Below are 14,376 nucleotides of genomic sequence, written 5' to 3'. Positions count from 1 at the left end.
CACCACCCTGTCAGCCAGACCATGGCACTGAATGCCACATCCAATCTTTCCCCCAGGGACAGTGACAGCTCCCTGGGCCGCCCGTTCCAATGTCTAATCACCCTTTCCATGAAGAAATTCTTCCTGATGTCCAACCGAAAGCTCCCCTGGTGCAGCTTAAGGTTATGTCCTTTCACTTGTTACCTGGGAGAAGAGCACAACTCCACCTGGCTGCACCCTCTTAGCAGGGAGCTGTAGAGCGAGCGCAAAATGGTCACCCCTGGATGTTCCCTTCTCCAGGTTGAACAAGCCCAGCTCCCTCAGCCCTGCCTCATCACACTTGGATCCAGAGTCCTGCCCAGCTCTGCTGCCCTTCTCTGGTCCCACGAGGCAGGGCTGTGAGAGAGGAAGGTCAGCACTGCTCCTGCTGCCACCTCCACCTTGCACAACCACAGACCAACAAACTTTGTCTCGATAAAGCACAGGGAAAGTGAGATTTTCTAAGCAACCCAGCCTACAGTAAAACACCACTTTGAGCAATATGTTCTGCTACAGCATTACAAAAAAAGCCAAACACTTCAAACCACATAGTAAATTTTCCATACTAACTTCTGGCACAAAAAAAAAAAAAAAAGGAAAAAAAAAAGAACTAATTGTAGAAGTATCCAGGCATTTCCATCTTGACATCATCAGTATTTAAACATAATAACTAAGAGCAACTGTTGAAAAACCACTGAAAACTCCCATGTAGACCTTTTCCTATTGTCTGTTAACACTGACTACACCATTCATGCTCACAGGTATTTCTGACCATTAGCAAAGGCTGAGGAGAAGCTGCAGAGAGCTGCCCACACACCCTGTTAGCCCAACAGAGCCGTTCTTCTTTAGGTAACAGAAGTGAAAACAATCTGCAGGGCCCTGATGGAGCAGATTCAAAGCCACAACAGCCTGAGCCTGGCTGCTGCGCTCACACCAGCCCAACACCACCCATTTTAGCAAAAGGCTCCAGAAGTGTCTGAACTACAAGCTCAGTCATAGCTTGGTCAGTTAACTGAAATAACAGACAGATGCTCAAGTGAAGAATTCAATGTATATTTATTATTCACAGTTAATTACTATCTACCAAATGCTGCTGCAGAGTTAAAGGATTAAGTACATAGGCCTTTTTTTTATTTAAACACAGAAATTTTTTTTAATATATATACACACACAAGACATATGTCTGCAAGGCTGCATGATATACACCAATTCCAAAATAAGGAAACAATCAAATGGTCCAGGTGTAGAATGCCATAGATTCCTTTTCCAATCACTTTACAAAGTGGGAAGAAAACGAGTGACAGCTAGCAAGGAGAGGGGGAAAAGTAATACTCTACAGGGTAGCTCTCTCTTTCATTTGCTGGAAAATCAAAGTGTAAGGCAGAGTTCATCTCAGGAGTAAAACTTTTGTAACACTACAAAAAAAGGCACCCTCCAACAAAAGATTGCCCGTGCTGAGGCAGGGCAGGAGGAGATCTCCGCTGCAGGTTGGGGCGTGTTGGTGGGGTGAAGGGATCCAGCCAAGCGGCCACCAAGGGAAAAACAACGCAACTGAAGATTGGCACAGAGAGCGCTGCGGGCTGATTGCTTTCCTTCTGTCCAATTTAATGTCACACTGCTCTGGTGAGGAGCAAAGGGCCACCAGAAATGCCCCGGGGTGCAGGGTGGGGAGAACAGTCACACACAGCCTGCTGTGAACGGGAGCGGGCAGGGAGCTACTTCAACAGAACACTGACCTGAGGAGGGAGGAGAGACTGGAGAACAAGGATGCCAACTCCACTTCTCAAGAGCAACACGACTGCAAATACTGCCTATCCAGGCCGAGGAGACAGGCTGGTCACATGCATCACGTAGAAACATTCACTAAGAGCGTAAAGTTTTTTTTCAAGCACTATTTCTTGAGGTTTCTCTGCATTATGAAGTTTTCCACCAAAGGAATGTACATTTTGTAGGACATCTCAGGGCTATTATTTCTCAAATTCCCCCCTTAACCCTCCCTCCCCAAAATATTCTTCCTCATTTTCCCTCATCAGAACTTTCCCCTTTCTCTTACTTCTTCTGAGGCTCCTGGTTGCAGCTCTCCACCTCTGAGCAGCCTAAGTTGCCACTTGAATGCCTTGATTTTATTTTCCTTGGAATAAGGGAAGTTGAACAGTAAGACAAATCTGAAGATTAAAGCTCCATCTCTGTTTGTAGATTTTTCTCAAGTGTCCATTGATAAAACCACCCTCCTTTGCCCCCTTCCCCCATAGTATTTATTTACACATAGGCAGAAAAAAAATCCTCTGAAAAGCTCTGGACTGTCCTTTTAACTTAAAAAATAATAAAAAAGAAAATAAGGGGAAGGCACTATGGAAAAAATTACAGAATGTGCTCAACCGTACACCTTTAAGAAAAAACAAAAAAGCTGTCAGCACAGCATTAATAGACTTCAGTTGTACGTTGGAGTTTCTCAAAGCAGCTCTGTGACTCAAAAGTAAAAAAGAGAACAAAAAGCCACACAACTCTTCTCCCTTCCTCTGTTTGGAAGCTGCTGAGCTTCAGAAGAAAGTGCCAAAGGAGAAGAGACAATAAAAATTAGATTAACACCACATCTTTCCCAGGCAAGAAATGCTGAATGTTGAAGGCAAAAGCAGAAACTGATGATTTTTGTTTTTTTTTAAAGGCAGGACTGTGGATTTGGTTCTTCTCTCATGTCCCTTCATGTCAAATGAAGACCGTTTGCAGAGAGAGAAAATACCAGCAGAGTTTCTCCCTTTTCCTTTAACTGCATTGGCTAGGACTTTATATGGCATTAAAAATTCATGCACTGATGGACAGAGGAGGAAGGGGAAACAAGAGGAGTTGTGGTGGTGAGACCTTAAGTGACCTTAAAACACTCATTCGCAACAAGAGTGAATAAAAGGGGATAACCCAGGAGCAGCTGAGGAAATTTGTTATTTTCTTTTTTCTCTCTCTCTCTGTCTCCTTTTTTTATTTTCCTTTTTTTTTTCCTTTAAGATAAGTTTTGGTGTGTAAGTTGAACTCTTCCCCCCGCCCCTGAAGTTCCGTTCTGAGGGAAGGAGGATCACCTCACGGTGACAGGTGACTCTGGTTTTACCGCCGTGTGATTTTTAGGTCACTGGCTGCAGTTAGGCTCTGTATGTGTATTTACTGTTTCTCTGGTTTCCTTAAATAATCTCTAATATTTCTCTCTAGATGTTCCGGTTCACTGGGGTCACGTAGTTGCGTGGGAACATGCCCGTCTGTCCGCGGCACGCTCCCTTCCACCAGTTGGGGTCAGAATTGTCAAGGACTTGGATAAAGTCTCCGCGATGGAAGCCCAGCTCTCCTTCCTCTTGGGGATCAAAATCAAACAGGGCCTGAACATATGTTGGTTGCTGAAAGGGGAACAAAAAACACACAGTGAGAATCACCCACAGCACTCCAGGCACCTGCTCCTGCAGGCAGAAGCTGTCTTACACTGAAGATTAACAATAAACATTTGGGCTACTCCCTTTCCCTGCAAGCCAGCTCCCAACAGCTGCAACAAGGTGCTAAAACAGTAATGGACAGACTATAGAACACCTCAGAAAAAGGTCAAGTTTCTGAGTTGAAACACAGCAGATGATTCTGATGTTTTTCTAGTATTTTTCACTCTTCGTGGCCTATTGTAAATCTGTGTTCTATAGCAATACAGTAATATTGCTGTTTACTTGTCCTGTTTTCATAATTGACAGCACAAATATTATTGATCTACACAAAGTTCCCCCTAAAAACTGGATGTTGACATTTTACACATTTTCCTTAACTCTTCTGTCACAGAACATTTTGCCTGGTCAGCAAGTCTTCCTTTCTGATGGAAAAGCTAACAGTTCATTTAAAATACATTTGCAGTCTTAAAATCGTGAGGCCAGGAAGTTCTCTTCATGCTTGTCCTTTTCAGCCAGCTGTTTTCTCACCCTCTGTTTATCCCTGACCTGATGGTGCAGAGCCAAGTGTTAAGTTCAGACAGACTGTGACAAAGTTGCCAGTGGCACCTGGACAACTGCACAAATGCCACACCCTTGTCTTCAGGCTAGAAGCAGAATGCTGTACAAGGAAGCAAAACGATTTACCCAGAACTGACAAAACATGCAGTTACATGAAATACAACACTCTGATTGACCTGGGAAATGGAACAAACTAAAGAGCTGGATATACACAAGCTGCTCTGCTGGCACTTCACAAGACTTTCTGGATTCTCTTCACACTGGCTAGATTCAAACCAGAGATGCTCCATATGCTGTAACCACCTCTTCAGGAGAGCCCGGTATCAAGCCTCACTGAGGGCTGCACTTTGGCTATGATCAGGTATAAATCAGAACAGAATCACAGAATTCTTTAGGTTGTAGAAGACCTCCTAAGATCAGCAAATCCAACTATTAACCCAGCACTTCCCTACCCTTTCTAACTGTGCCCTATAACAGGAGCAAATCCATTTTTAATTCACAGGAATCAAATTATCTTCCTGCAGCAGAATCTATAAGCATTAAAACAAGTCAAACATTCAAGCAGCAACAATAATTTTGCCTCAACTCCAGGGAAAGCAGGAGTGCAGGTAGACTTTGCACAAGAATGCAGCTTATTTACCAGTAAAATTTTGACTGCAGGATCTACACTATCACAAGTAAAAAAATCAGCTTCTTTCTTACTCTAAAATGCAATCCTACTTCAGACTGTGGTTGCAATTGCCTGACCAGGGCATTCTATAGGGACACTTCTCTTACCTGTGGCACCTGCTCAATGTCCCGGAGAAATATTTGCTGGTTCCTGGAGACAGATGTGGATCTGTGATAATCTACCAGCTCGTTCAAAGAATTGAACTTCACCACCCAAAGGAAATACTTGCCAGCCCCATCTCTAAGCACCTTGAAGTGCTGCACATCATTTCCAAACCTGTGTGGAAAGAATGAAGAACACAAAAGAGCACATTATTAGCCATGGGGAACTCCTTCTGGGATCATCAGCACAGAGTTTGGAACAAGAAGGTCCTTCAGGGCACAGTGAAAACTGTCAATGACATTGCTAACACAGCTACAATCCATAACAGGAATCACACGTACTTCTTGATGTATGTTACATATGCCATCACCTGTGCTGATGAAGATGATGCAGAGTCCCACAGACAAATGCCAGGGACTTTGCAAGGTCACAGCAACATAGCTGCACCCTGGTGCTTTCCACTTCACATCCTCAAATGCAGAATTGCCAGATAAACAGCACAAACACTTTGGTTTAGGCTCTTCACACCCAGCAGTTTCACAACTGACTCGAGCCACTCTCAGTCTGTGCTACTCTTGCCATGGTCCTCTGCTTCTCACAGCCCCAGTCCCTCCCTCCCACAGCACCACTTCCTACGTGCAAGAATGCAACAAATAACCACCAGTTCCATTACAGGCAAATTCTTGGGAAAACACTGTCACAGGGAGGGCAGAATTGGCTCCTCTGGCAACCAGAATGGACTTGTGCAAAAGGCTCTCTTATGAAACAAAAGGACCTCTCTGTTCTTTAAAAAAACACCCCAAAACAAAACGTAACAGACAAAAACCCCTCAAATCCCGAAGTGTTCAAAGATGATGCTGCACACATAAACCAGCAACTTCAATTCTGCATTAACAGACAAAAATAAATTCTGTGTTTTTTCCGACAAATGATGGCATTCACCTGAAGCTACATTTCCAATGGTTTTACTCTGAATAAAGAGAAACTCTGGAGAGGTCCACTGGGATTTTCCAGATGAATGGCATATTGGTAATTTTACTTCAGCCTAAAACACTGAAAACAGAAGACAACTGTTCCCATTTGGCATGCATGGCTCCTATACATGAGTGGGGAAAGCAGACACTGCCTTGAAACAAACCCTGGGTGCTGCCTCTGCTCTGCCTTCCTCAACCTCTGAGCTTCTCACCATTCCAAATCTTACAGATCACTGTTTAGGAAAAGGACTTTCCTAAATTATACTCACAGGAAAAACCACCCAACTGAGATATTACCACCAGATGGCAACACCAGGCTGAACAGGCAGGCCCAGCTATGCCATTGTAACTTCCTGTTTCTTAAAGGAATGCACTTTCTGCAATTGAAGCTTCCATTCATATCTAATATTCCAGCCTGGATGACTATCCTAGACAGAAACATAAACATCTCTAAAATCAGTGGCTTTAATCCAGTTTGCTGGCATGACTCAGTGCTGCTGTACAGAAGGACAAAAATTTGGTTACAAACCAAAGATGACCAGAAAAAAAGAAACAAATCTTGTTGAGACGGATCACTGACAGCCACAGAAAACAGAGCCAGCTGGAATTGCACATGAATAATAAAAATGTTGTAAGAACTCTAAAGAAAATCTTGTTTATTTATGGTAGAAAAGGGGAAGATTGCAGAAAATAATTAAAAAACCAAAAAAGCCAAAATCAACCTGCTGAGGACAGATTCCCTCCCATCCCCATCCTACATTAAATTACTTCACATATCTTTTCAAGTTTCTAATAGCCCTAATTGCGTGACTTCAGATCAGAGAATCACAGAATTGCTTGTGTTGGGAATCAGATAAGGACCACCTCATTCCAACCCTCCTCTCATGGGCAGGGATACCTTCCACTAGACCAGGTTGCTCCAAAGCCCTGTCCAATGTGGCACTTAACATTTCCAGGAATGGGGCAGGCACAGATTCTATAGGCAACCTGTGCCACAGCCTCACCACCCTCAAAGAGAAGAACTTCTTCCTAAGCCATGTGGAATATACTTGTGAGAGTTCAAATGGACCTCTGGTTTCACAGCTCCATGTGCAGTGCTAGTCAGTGGGAATATTACCAAAGCATGTGCCAAGCAGAGAAAAATATACTTGCAAACGTACAACACAGAGGGAAGATGAAGTAATAACTTGCACTGCAGAGGAGGAATGAAGAAGGATGGGAAGTTGTCCACACTGGGTGCTTTTCAGCTGTAAGAGGGAGGAATGGGATCCACAGAGAGGCCACCAGACACTGCCTGGGTCTGTGTGAGCCACGTGCCACCAGGTCAGTCCTGTGGGCTCACTGAAAACCAGAGCAAAGATGTTTGTTCTATTAGAGAGGGAATAAATGTCACTAGAACAGGAATGCTATAGGGCATCTGTGAGGTTATTCCTGCTCCTCAGGGCTGACAATCACCCGCCCTTTACTCACCAGTCCAAAGGAGCAGCAGATGCCTGATTAGCACACAATTGCTCCTGGGCATGACTTACTTGACTGAGAGGGAGAAGTCCCCAGGAGCACTCTCACTCTCCCTGATGAGGAAGGCACCATCGTGTCTCTGTTTGCCCAACATTTCTTCAGCCTTCGCTCGGGGAATCTTTCCAAAAAACCACCTGTGTGGGGAGGAAAAGAAAACAATAGGAAAAGTTAAGAATTTTAATCCATTCATGGAATAGCCAGAAACACCACAGCTCCGGAAACAAAATCTTGTCTACGCACTGCCCCATCCTGCACATGTGGAAAGTGCATTTTGTATCTAAATAATTTCTTGTCTCTTTCAGATCAGGTGGTAAGACACATCTACTGCAGCAGAGAGAATCAGTATCTTCATCCAGCAGCTGTTTGCTCCTGCAGCCCAGAGTCCAATCTCTGAGCCCTACCAGAGTCCTATGGTCCAAGACAAGTATCATCTGTCAGAAAGCTGAGGCAGGTGCCAGGACTGCACTTACAGACCAAGTGAGAAAAGTTCCTTCAAGGTCTCTCTGCTCCACTGCAGAGCAGTGCTGAGCTAGGCATGGATTCTGTTCCAGAAAAGATGCTGATGACACTAGTTTCAGGAGCCTCTTTTCTTGCTTTCTCCCACAGGCAGGACAATCCAGCAGCTTTCACAGGAGAGTCACATGATGGAGCAGCCTCATGGAAATCACATCCAAAATTCTCACCAGCCACAGGCTGACCATGACACCAAGGCTGAACCTACCTCAGGCCACCAGATCATCAGCACCGACCAACAGATTGGTCACAGGATCCTTGCCCCCATTTACATTTGCATTTTCTAGACTAATCCAAGATTAAAGGCAAAGAAGGGATAAGTGGTAGGTCACATGGCATGAGAAAAGCAGAAGCATCTTCACAGCTAAAAAGCAGAGCTTTCAGCTCTGAGGAACAGATCACACAGGACAGCAGCACTTATCACACCCACACCCACGCAGATGACTGACCTTAGAGGAGAGCATTGCATAACAAGAGCTCCACTCACACAGCCCACTGTCTGCAGTGAAGGTTTTGCTGCAGCAACAAGGCAGGAGTTGCAGAATCCTTGAAACAGTCATTCTTAAGAAAAGCTGGAGCTCTTGTGACGTCAAGAAGTCACCAGATCTCTGTAAGGGGAAACTACCTCTAGAGCTGAAGAAGGACTGATTACTTGGTTACCAAACATACTCCACTTGCTTGAAACTCTTGCTGTGTTTTTATCCCCTGGAATAAAAAGAAAAAGCTTCCTCCCTCAACCATCCTATTCCCAGTGGTTAAGAATTTCATGGTATTTTGTACATTCTGGGTGGCTTAGCACCTGTGCTGCTTCTTGGTACTTGAGGTGAGGTGGTGGCAGACTACCACAGGAGACCCATCTGCCCCTCACTGCACACTGCTGCCCACAAAAATCAACCAGGAGAAACTATTAAGTGAAACTCCTTCAGAAATCAAAGGTAGTATTTAATTTCCTGGGCTTTTGGCACTGCTGTCAGAAAGAAAAGGAAGTCCTGAATTTTCTCTCTGCCAAATGCTGCTTGAAGCAAGCTTTATATTATGATTTTAGATATCTCACCATATTTCTTGTTTACAAAGTGTCTTAATCCTGTTTGGTTCTCAAATAATTCTCAATTACTCATGCAACAGTTTAATCTTAAACACCAACAAAAAACAACTTCACCTTTCTCTATAAAGTAAGAACAAAAGCTTGAAAGAGCTTAATAGAATCCTTCCTGAAGCCTCCACAGTTCACCTGTTTTCCCCCTAAATTTTACTGAATCATTACAAAGTAGAAGTGTACTATTCTTTTAAATGAAATAACACTTCCAAAGTGACAATGGCAAACTATGAAAGTTTTCTGCTGCTAGCTGCTTCTAAGGCACTTTGAACAGAAAGACTAAAAATCTTTCACAATTCTTAAGCTTCCTTGCAGTTTTGTAGCTTTACTACCACATTAGCCAGAGTAAAAGAACCTGAATTAAATTAACAGAAAACTCCTGAGATGAAACAAAGTTATTCTGCAGGACTACTGTCTACTTAAGAACACAGTTGTACAGCAGCAGAAGTGTTGTGCACATATATTTGCTACAGAATGTCTGAAAAAATTAACAAACACCACAGCATGTCAAAAATCACTTGTGGAGAATTAGGCAAAGTGACAATGACATTCCCACAACTTTTCTTCTGAAGGGTAAGCCTGATAAGGCTTGACTCCAACAAGCTCTGTAACGCAGGTGAAACTCATCCTGCCAGCACTGCAGAAGCAAAGCAGGCATTCCTGCTGATGCTGCACAGCCAGAGGGAGCTGCACTGATTGTACAGCACAGGTTCTCATCGCTTCCAGCCTCCCCTCCATCGGCACTTTGGCAATTCCTTCGCCTTCACTTCGCACAATCATCTCACTTGGCCGAGTTCCTCCACAGAAATTACAATGCTGCAAAGTGAGACTTCAGCAATATCCCCAGGACAAGCTGATAACAAACACAAAGACCTGAGATAGCCTGGATCAGATCCATGCTGTGTTTCATAAACAGCGAAGTCTTCCCCTGCCCCCTTCCAGAGCAAGGTGCTGCTGTGCCTTCACCGTAACTTCCCTGCCCAGAGCTTCCTGTAACTCTTCTCTGTCCTGCCTAACTCTGCTCAGTCTTTGCTTTGTTAATTGAGGTGGTAATTCAGATTAATCCTTCAGGTTAATCCCTAGGTAAATCTGGTCACCAAAAAGTGCCACATTTTCCTTTCAGCTTCATTTGCTGGGAGTTACAAAGTGATCTGCAAGATTTGCAAAATAAAAGTAAGGAGAAACATGGCATTTAATACCAGCTGTGCAGTTGGAAGATTTAAGTTTTGGATCCTAGGACAGAATTTAAAGCCATATTCAGTTGCTTTCTTTCCAAAACCTCTTGAAAACAATTTGATGATACTCTGAGTAAAGGAACATTCTCTTTCTCACTGCTCAGCTGCCTGCAGTTTGCTTTTTGTATGACCTGTATGACTAGAGAGGTCTGCACTACAGCTAAGCCAACATTATGCTATAAAAACTTTTGCACCATTTCCTAGGGTTGTTAAAATGCAGTAGTTAAGACTCCCAGCATTGCTGACACAGGACACTGCCTCCATCCAGATGCCATCAGCAGTTTAAAACATCTTCAGATAAAATCAAATTAACTATGCTTAAAAACCACTACCAAATTCGCCCACTTGCAGGCTCAAATATTGTTCATTCCCTTTTGATGCAAAAAAAAGTGAAAAACTGACAGCTCTATTCCTCTAAAACAAAACTCCATGGAGGATCAAAGAATACACTGATCATCATAGGAGACATCATGGCAAGATAACTCAAATGCCTGGAAAATTGTCATGAGGAGGTACAAGCATCAAATCAATTTGAGAGACATTGCATGTGGATTTGTGATCCTCAGTGGACTGGTACAATCAGGGTAAAGCAGACATGTTACTACAGAAAACAAGGCTTTAAATATTTTCAGAATTTTCTTGTGTGTCCTTGCTTCACTTCCCACTCGGCTGCCCTAAAGTAAGACACTTTTTCCTTCTTGGGGCCAGGCCCTCAGAAGCTTCCTTCTGCTATTTCAAAAGGGCCTTTAGAAAAATAATTCTTGATTGCATTTAACTGCAATATCTTCATTATATAATGACAGTCAACACTTACATTAATCATCAGGTTTTGTGAGCAAATGAAACGCTACAGCTTCTTGTAAAACCCCTGATTACAGGTTTTGCTTCTCCCTCCTAAACCTCCCTTTGAATCTGTTACCCAGAGCTTGCTGTTCTTGTTCAGATTTTGCAGGATCTCAAAGGCTGGAGAACCAAAGTTTAGCAGAAGACAGCAGAAACACATGAACTGACACAAAGAAAATACCCAAGCATGAAATGCTACAGTTTTCATAGGCTGGGTTCATTACACCTAGGGGGAAAGGTTTGAAGTAGTTACTCAAACACAGCTCTTTGGAGCAGCAGTTCAAGGCAACAATACTTGTGTAACAGCACTTTGAAGTCAGCCTGTTTTGGGAGGAAGGTGTTGGACCAGATGACTGTTACAGGTCCTGTCCAACCTTAACAATTCTGTGATTCTACACTCAGGATGTGACAGACATACTACAAGTTCAGCTCCAAATACCCTTCACCTTTTGCAGAGCTGTGAATGCCAGGATTTTTACTCTTAGCTGCTCTGTAAGTAAAATTGAGAATCATCACAAGAACACAGACACTTTTCCTGGGGCAGTGGTAGTACAAACTCACTACTTCAGGATTTTCTGCTGGTTTATGGCTGCTAACTCAAAGATTGCTCTGTCTGACCGTAAAAACCACCAGAGCAAGCCCCAGAAAAGCCTCCCAAAACACCCTGCCATGCAGCTACTGTGAGAGGAGTTAAAGCAAACACTAAAGCCAGAGATATACAACTCACCACTTATCCTTTATCTGTCTGTACATTTGAGTGGATGAGGTAAAATTTTAGCAGAAAACCATCCTTCTGTTTGTGAGGATGCCCAGAGTAAGACCAAGAGAGCCAATTCCAAAAGCTCTACTTACGGATGGGGTTTCATTTCTATGTAGTTCTTGGGAATGAAGCCGTCTTTTCCATTGAGTTCTGCCTTGTACCAATTCTGATCGCATTCTTCATTCAAAACCTGAAGGAAGGGAGCAAACAAAAATTAAGCTTGAGATACATTCAAGATACAAGCAAGACTGATGAAAGTACCAGGTTAATTCTTCCCATTTGTATTGAGCAGTTTTTACATTAATAAAGTTAAGCACATTCAAACAGCAAATGTAGATGAACAAAGTTCCTTCCTTTTATTTTTGAAGGGGATACTTTTCTTGCTGTAATTTTGAACGTGAATGAAAGATCAGGAGTCACAAGAGAGGAGCCACATAAAAAGATAGTTTTAAAAAGCACAAATTGATATTTCAAAGCATACTTGCTCTAAAAACTTCGATGCTTTATTTTTCATTGAATTTCTGTCAACTGGTACGCTGCAATAGGCAAGTCTGGTGCACTGATTGAAAGCAGTGCCTCCAATATTGTATTATGTTCTGTAAATAAGACCATGCTATTGTTTGAAACTACCTCTCCTCAAGATGACTTTGTGTTTGTCAACACAAAAAAAAGCCTCAAGTCACAAAAGTATCACATGATTAGCATTGCCTCAATGCAGAAAGATGAGGAAATGCAAAGAGAAAGAAACACGAATGCAGATCCAGAGATCACATACTACACACACAGAGTTATGGTGAAGATGTCCAACAAACCCTCAAACTAACTCTTTTGCTATGCCATTACATTTCTTTATTTCAAGGGTGGTGAGAGGAAATAAAAAAAAAAAAGAAAAAGTAAAACCAGACAAAAATTTGCAAGTGCATGTCTCATTCTTACAGCTGACTGGAATGCATTAGAAAATTAAACTCTAAAGATCAGTGCTTGCTGCCTTTCAAAACTGTGACATACCAACACCCTAGATCTGCCTCACTGCTGACTGCTATGTATAACAGAGAAAAACCTCAAAACCTACTGAAATGAAATATGGCAAATGAAAGAGAACAAAATGTGAGCTTCCTCGGCAAATTACAGGGGCTAATAGTCACTTGGATGTTCCTCACTCCCAAGGGAAGAGGCTGATGGGATGTACATTCCCCAAGTGCGAGCACTTCCACTGGAGAGCTAGCACAGCAGCAGGGCCACATCTGCAGAACTTAGGTGAGCAAAGACAACCATCTTTAAGGCAAATTTCTGGATATTTTCAGCTGAAGAGGCTTTAACACTTAAAAGATCCCAAGTACTTATATGTGAATGAAACATTCAAGCTGTCTTTAGTGCAGTTACTACTTTGGCTTCCATGCATTTATGTACAAGCACTGCTCCAGCATGCACAGCAGAGTTCAGTCTTTTAGCTGGCATCATCTGAGCACAGGTCATGAGCAGTTCAAGCATGGCTCTGTTACAGCTCTGAGGTGAGAGCTCACACATGGAGAGCTGCCCTGGATCAGCTGATGTCTGCTGGTCTGCCTTGGAGCTGTGGGACAGCAACCTGAGCAGGGACTGATGCCTCAGCATGAAATACAGGGAGAGACACCAGCAGGAGTTCTGGAACACTGAACAGGGACGACAGAGATCAAAAATAGGTGTGTAAAAGTGAATTGTGCAGAGACCAGGGAGGGCATGAGCTGAAGCCCAGATCTGTAACTCAGTCATGTAAAGATGTCAGCACATAGCTTCCAAGAATCAGTCATTTGGGGCTGTTCTGTACTTCAAGCTGCCTTCGCTAGAGTCCAGCAAATAGAACACAACTCAAACACAACATATTTTAATATGATTTCTAATAAATCAAATCTTACACAATGGTGTGCATTCCTTTATCAGAGATATCTCCCATGAGCTTTGATAAGCTCACGTGCTAAAGACTCATTTCATCACCATCAGAGAACAGTTAAGGGATCTGGCAGTCTGTTCTTTTTCCAGAAAGGATGGATAAATTGCAGTTTCACCTGAAGGACAGTGCCACAGTTTTGGGGATTCGGCCGCAGGTATTAAAAAGTTATCATTAATTCTAAGGCCCAAATGTAAAGTATTTTAATGAGTTTTATCTTGCTCTGAAGATATGCTAATAGATTTGGAGGAGCCAAATCACATCGGGCTTGGGGTACTCATTAATGCCTGGCCTGAAGCCAAACGCCAGCGAGGGAGCAGTGCTGAGGGATGCATTAAAGCTTTGTGACCAGAATAAAAACCAGCTGATTAAACACAGGGTAAGGTAACTGCCTACATATCTGCACTTCCAACCTGTTCACGGGACTTCTGCTGTAGTGATGAGCCCTCCACAGGTCCCCATGAGCGGCTGTGTTTGCTCCCAAGACCTTTTCCTGCCTCACACCCCCAGGCTGACGCTATCTTCGCAGCCCGTTGTCCTTTCTAGGATCACTTTAACGAGCTGTCACAGCTCCATCCACACCCTGGCAGGCAGCCAGGGATCCCTGCCCTGTGTTACAGACCGGAGAGCTCATGCACAGACAGACAGTCACCCTTTAAACACCCCTGGGTTCCCCTTTCTGGCTCTTCTAGAGAGAACAGAACACACAGTTTGCTCTCCAAAGCTCCATGTTCCCGTACCATTTCAGC

General features: G+C 43.3%; 1 protein-coding gene across 1 annotated transcript in view; it reads right to left on the bottom strand.

Annotated features, from left to right (window-relative positions):
* Positions 1-1,055: 1,055 nt before the first annotated feature.
* The window catches only part of GRB2 (growth factor receptor bound protein 2), a 49,932-nt gene continuing 36,611 nt past the window's right edge, over positions 1,056-14,376 (bottom strand). The window contains exons 3-6 of the mRNA XM_066565582.1: positions 11,793-11,890; positions 7,265-7,387; positions 4,767-4,935; positions 1,056-3,398 (exon numbers count right to left, since the gene is read on the bottom strand). Coding sequence (XP_066421679.1) covers positions 3,213-3,398; positions 4,767-4,935; positions 7,265-7,387; positions 11,793-11,890 — 576 coding nt within the window. The 3' untranslated portion in view covers positions 1,056-3,212. The remainder of the gene's footprint in view (positions 3,399-4,766; positions 4,936-7,264; positions 7,388-11,792; positions 11,891-14,376) is intronic.

This window comes from Molothrus aeneus, chromosome 25 (genome assembly GCF_037042795.1).
Source record: "Molothrus aeneus isolate 106 chromosome 25, BPBGC_Maene_1.0, whole genome shotgun sequence".
Lineage (NCBI taxonomy): Eukaryota > Metazoa > Chordata > Aves > Passeriformes > Icteridae > Molothrus > Molothrus aeneus.
This window is presented reverse-complemented; position numbering and strand designations above follow the sequence as displayed.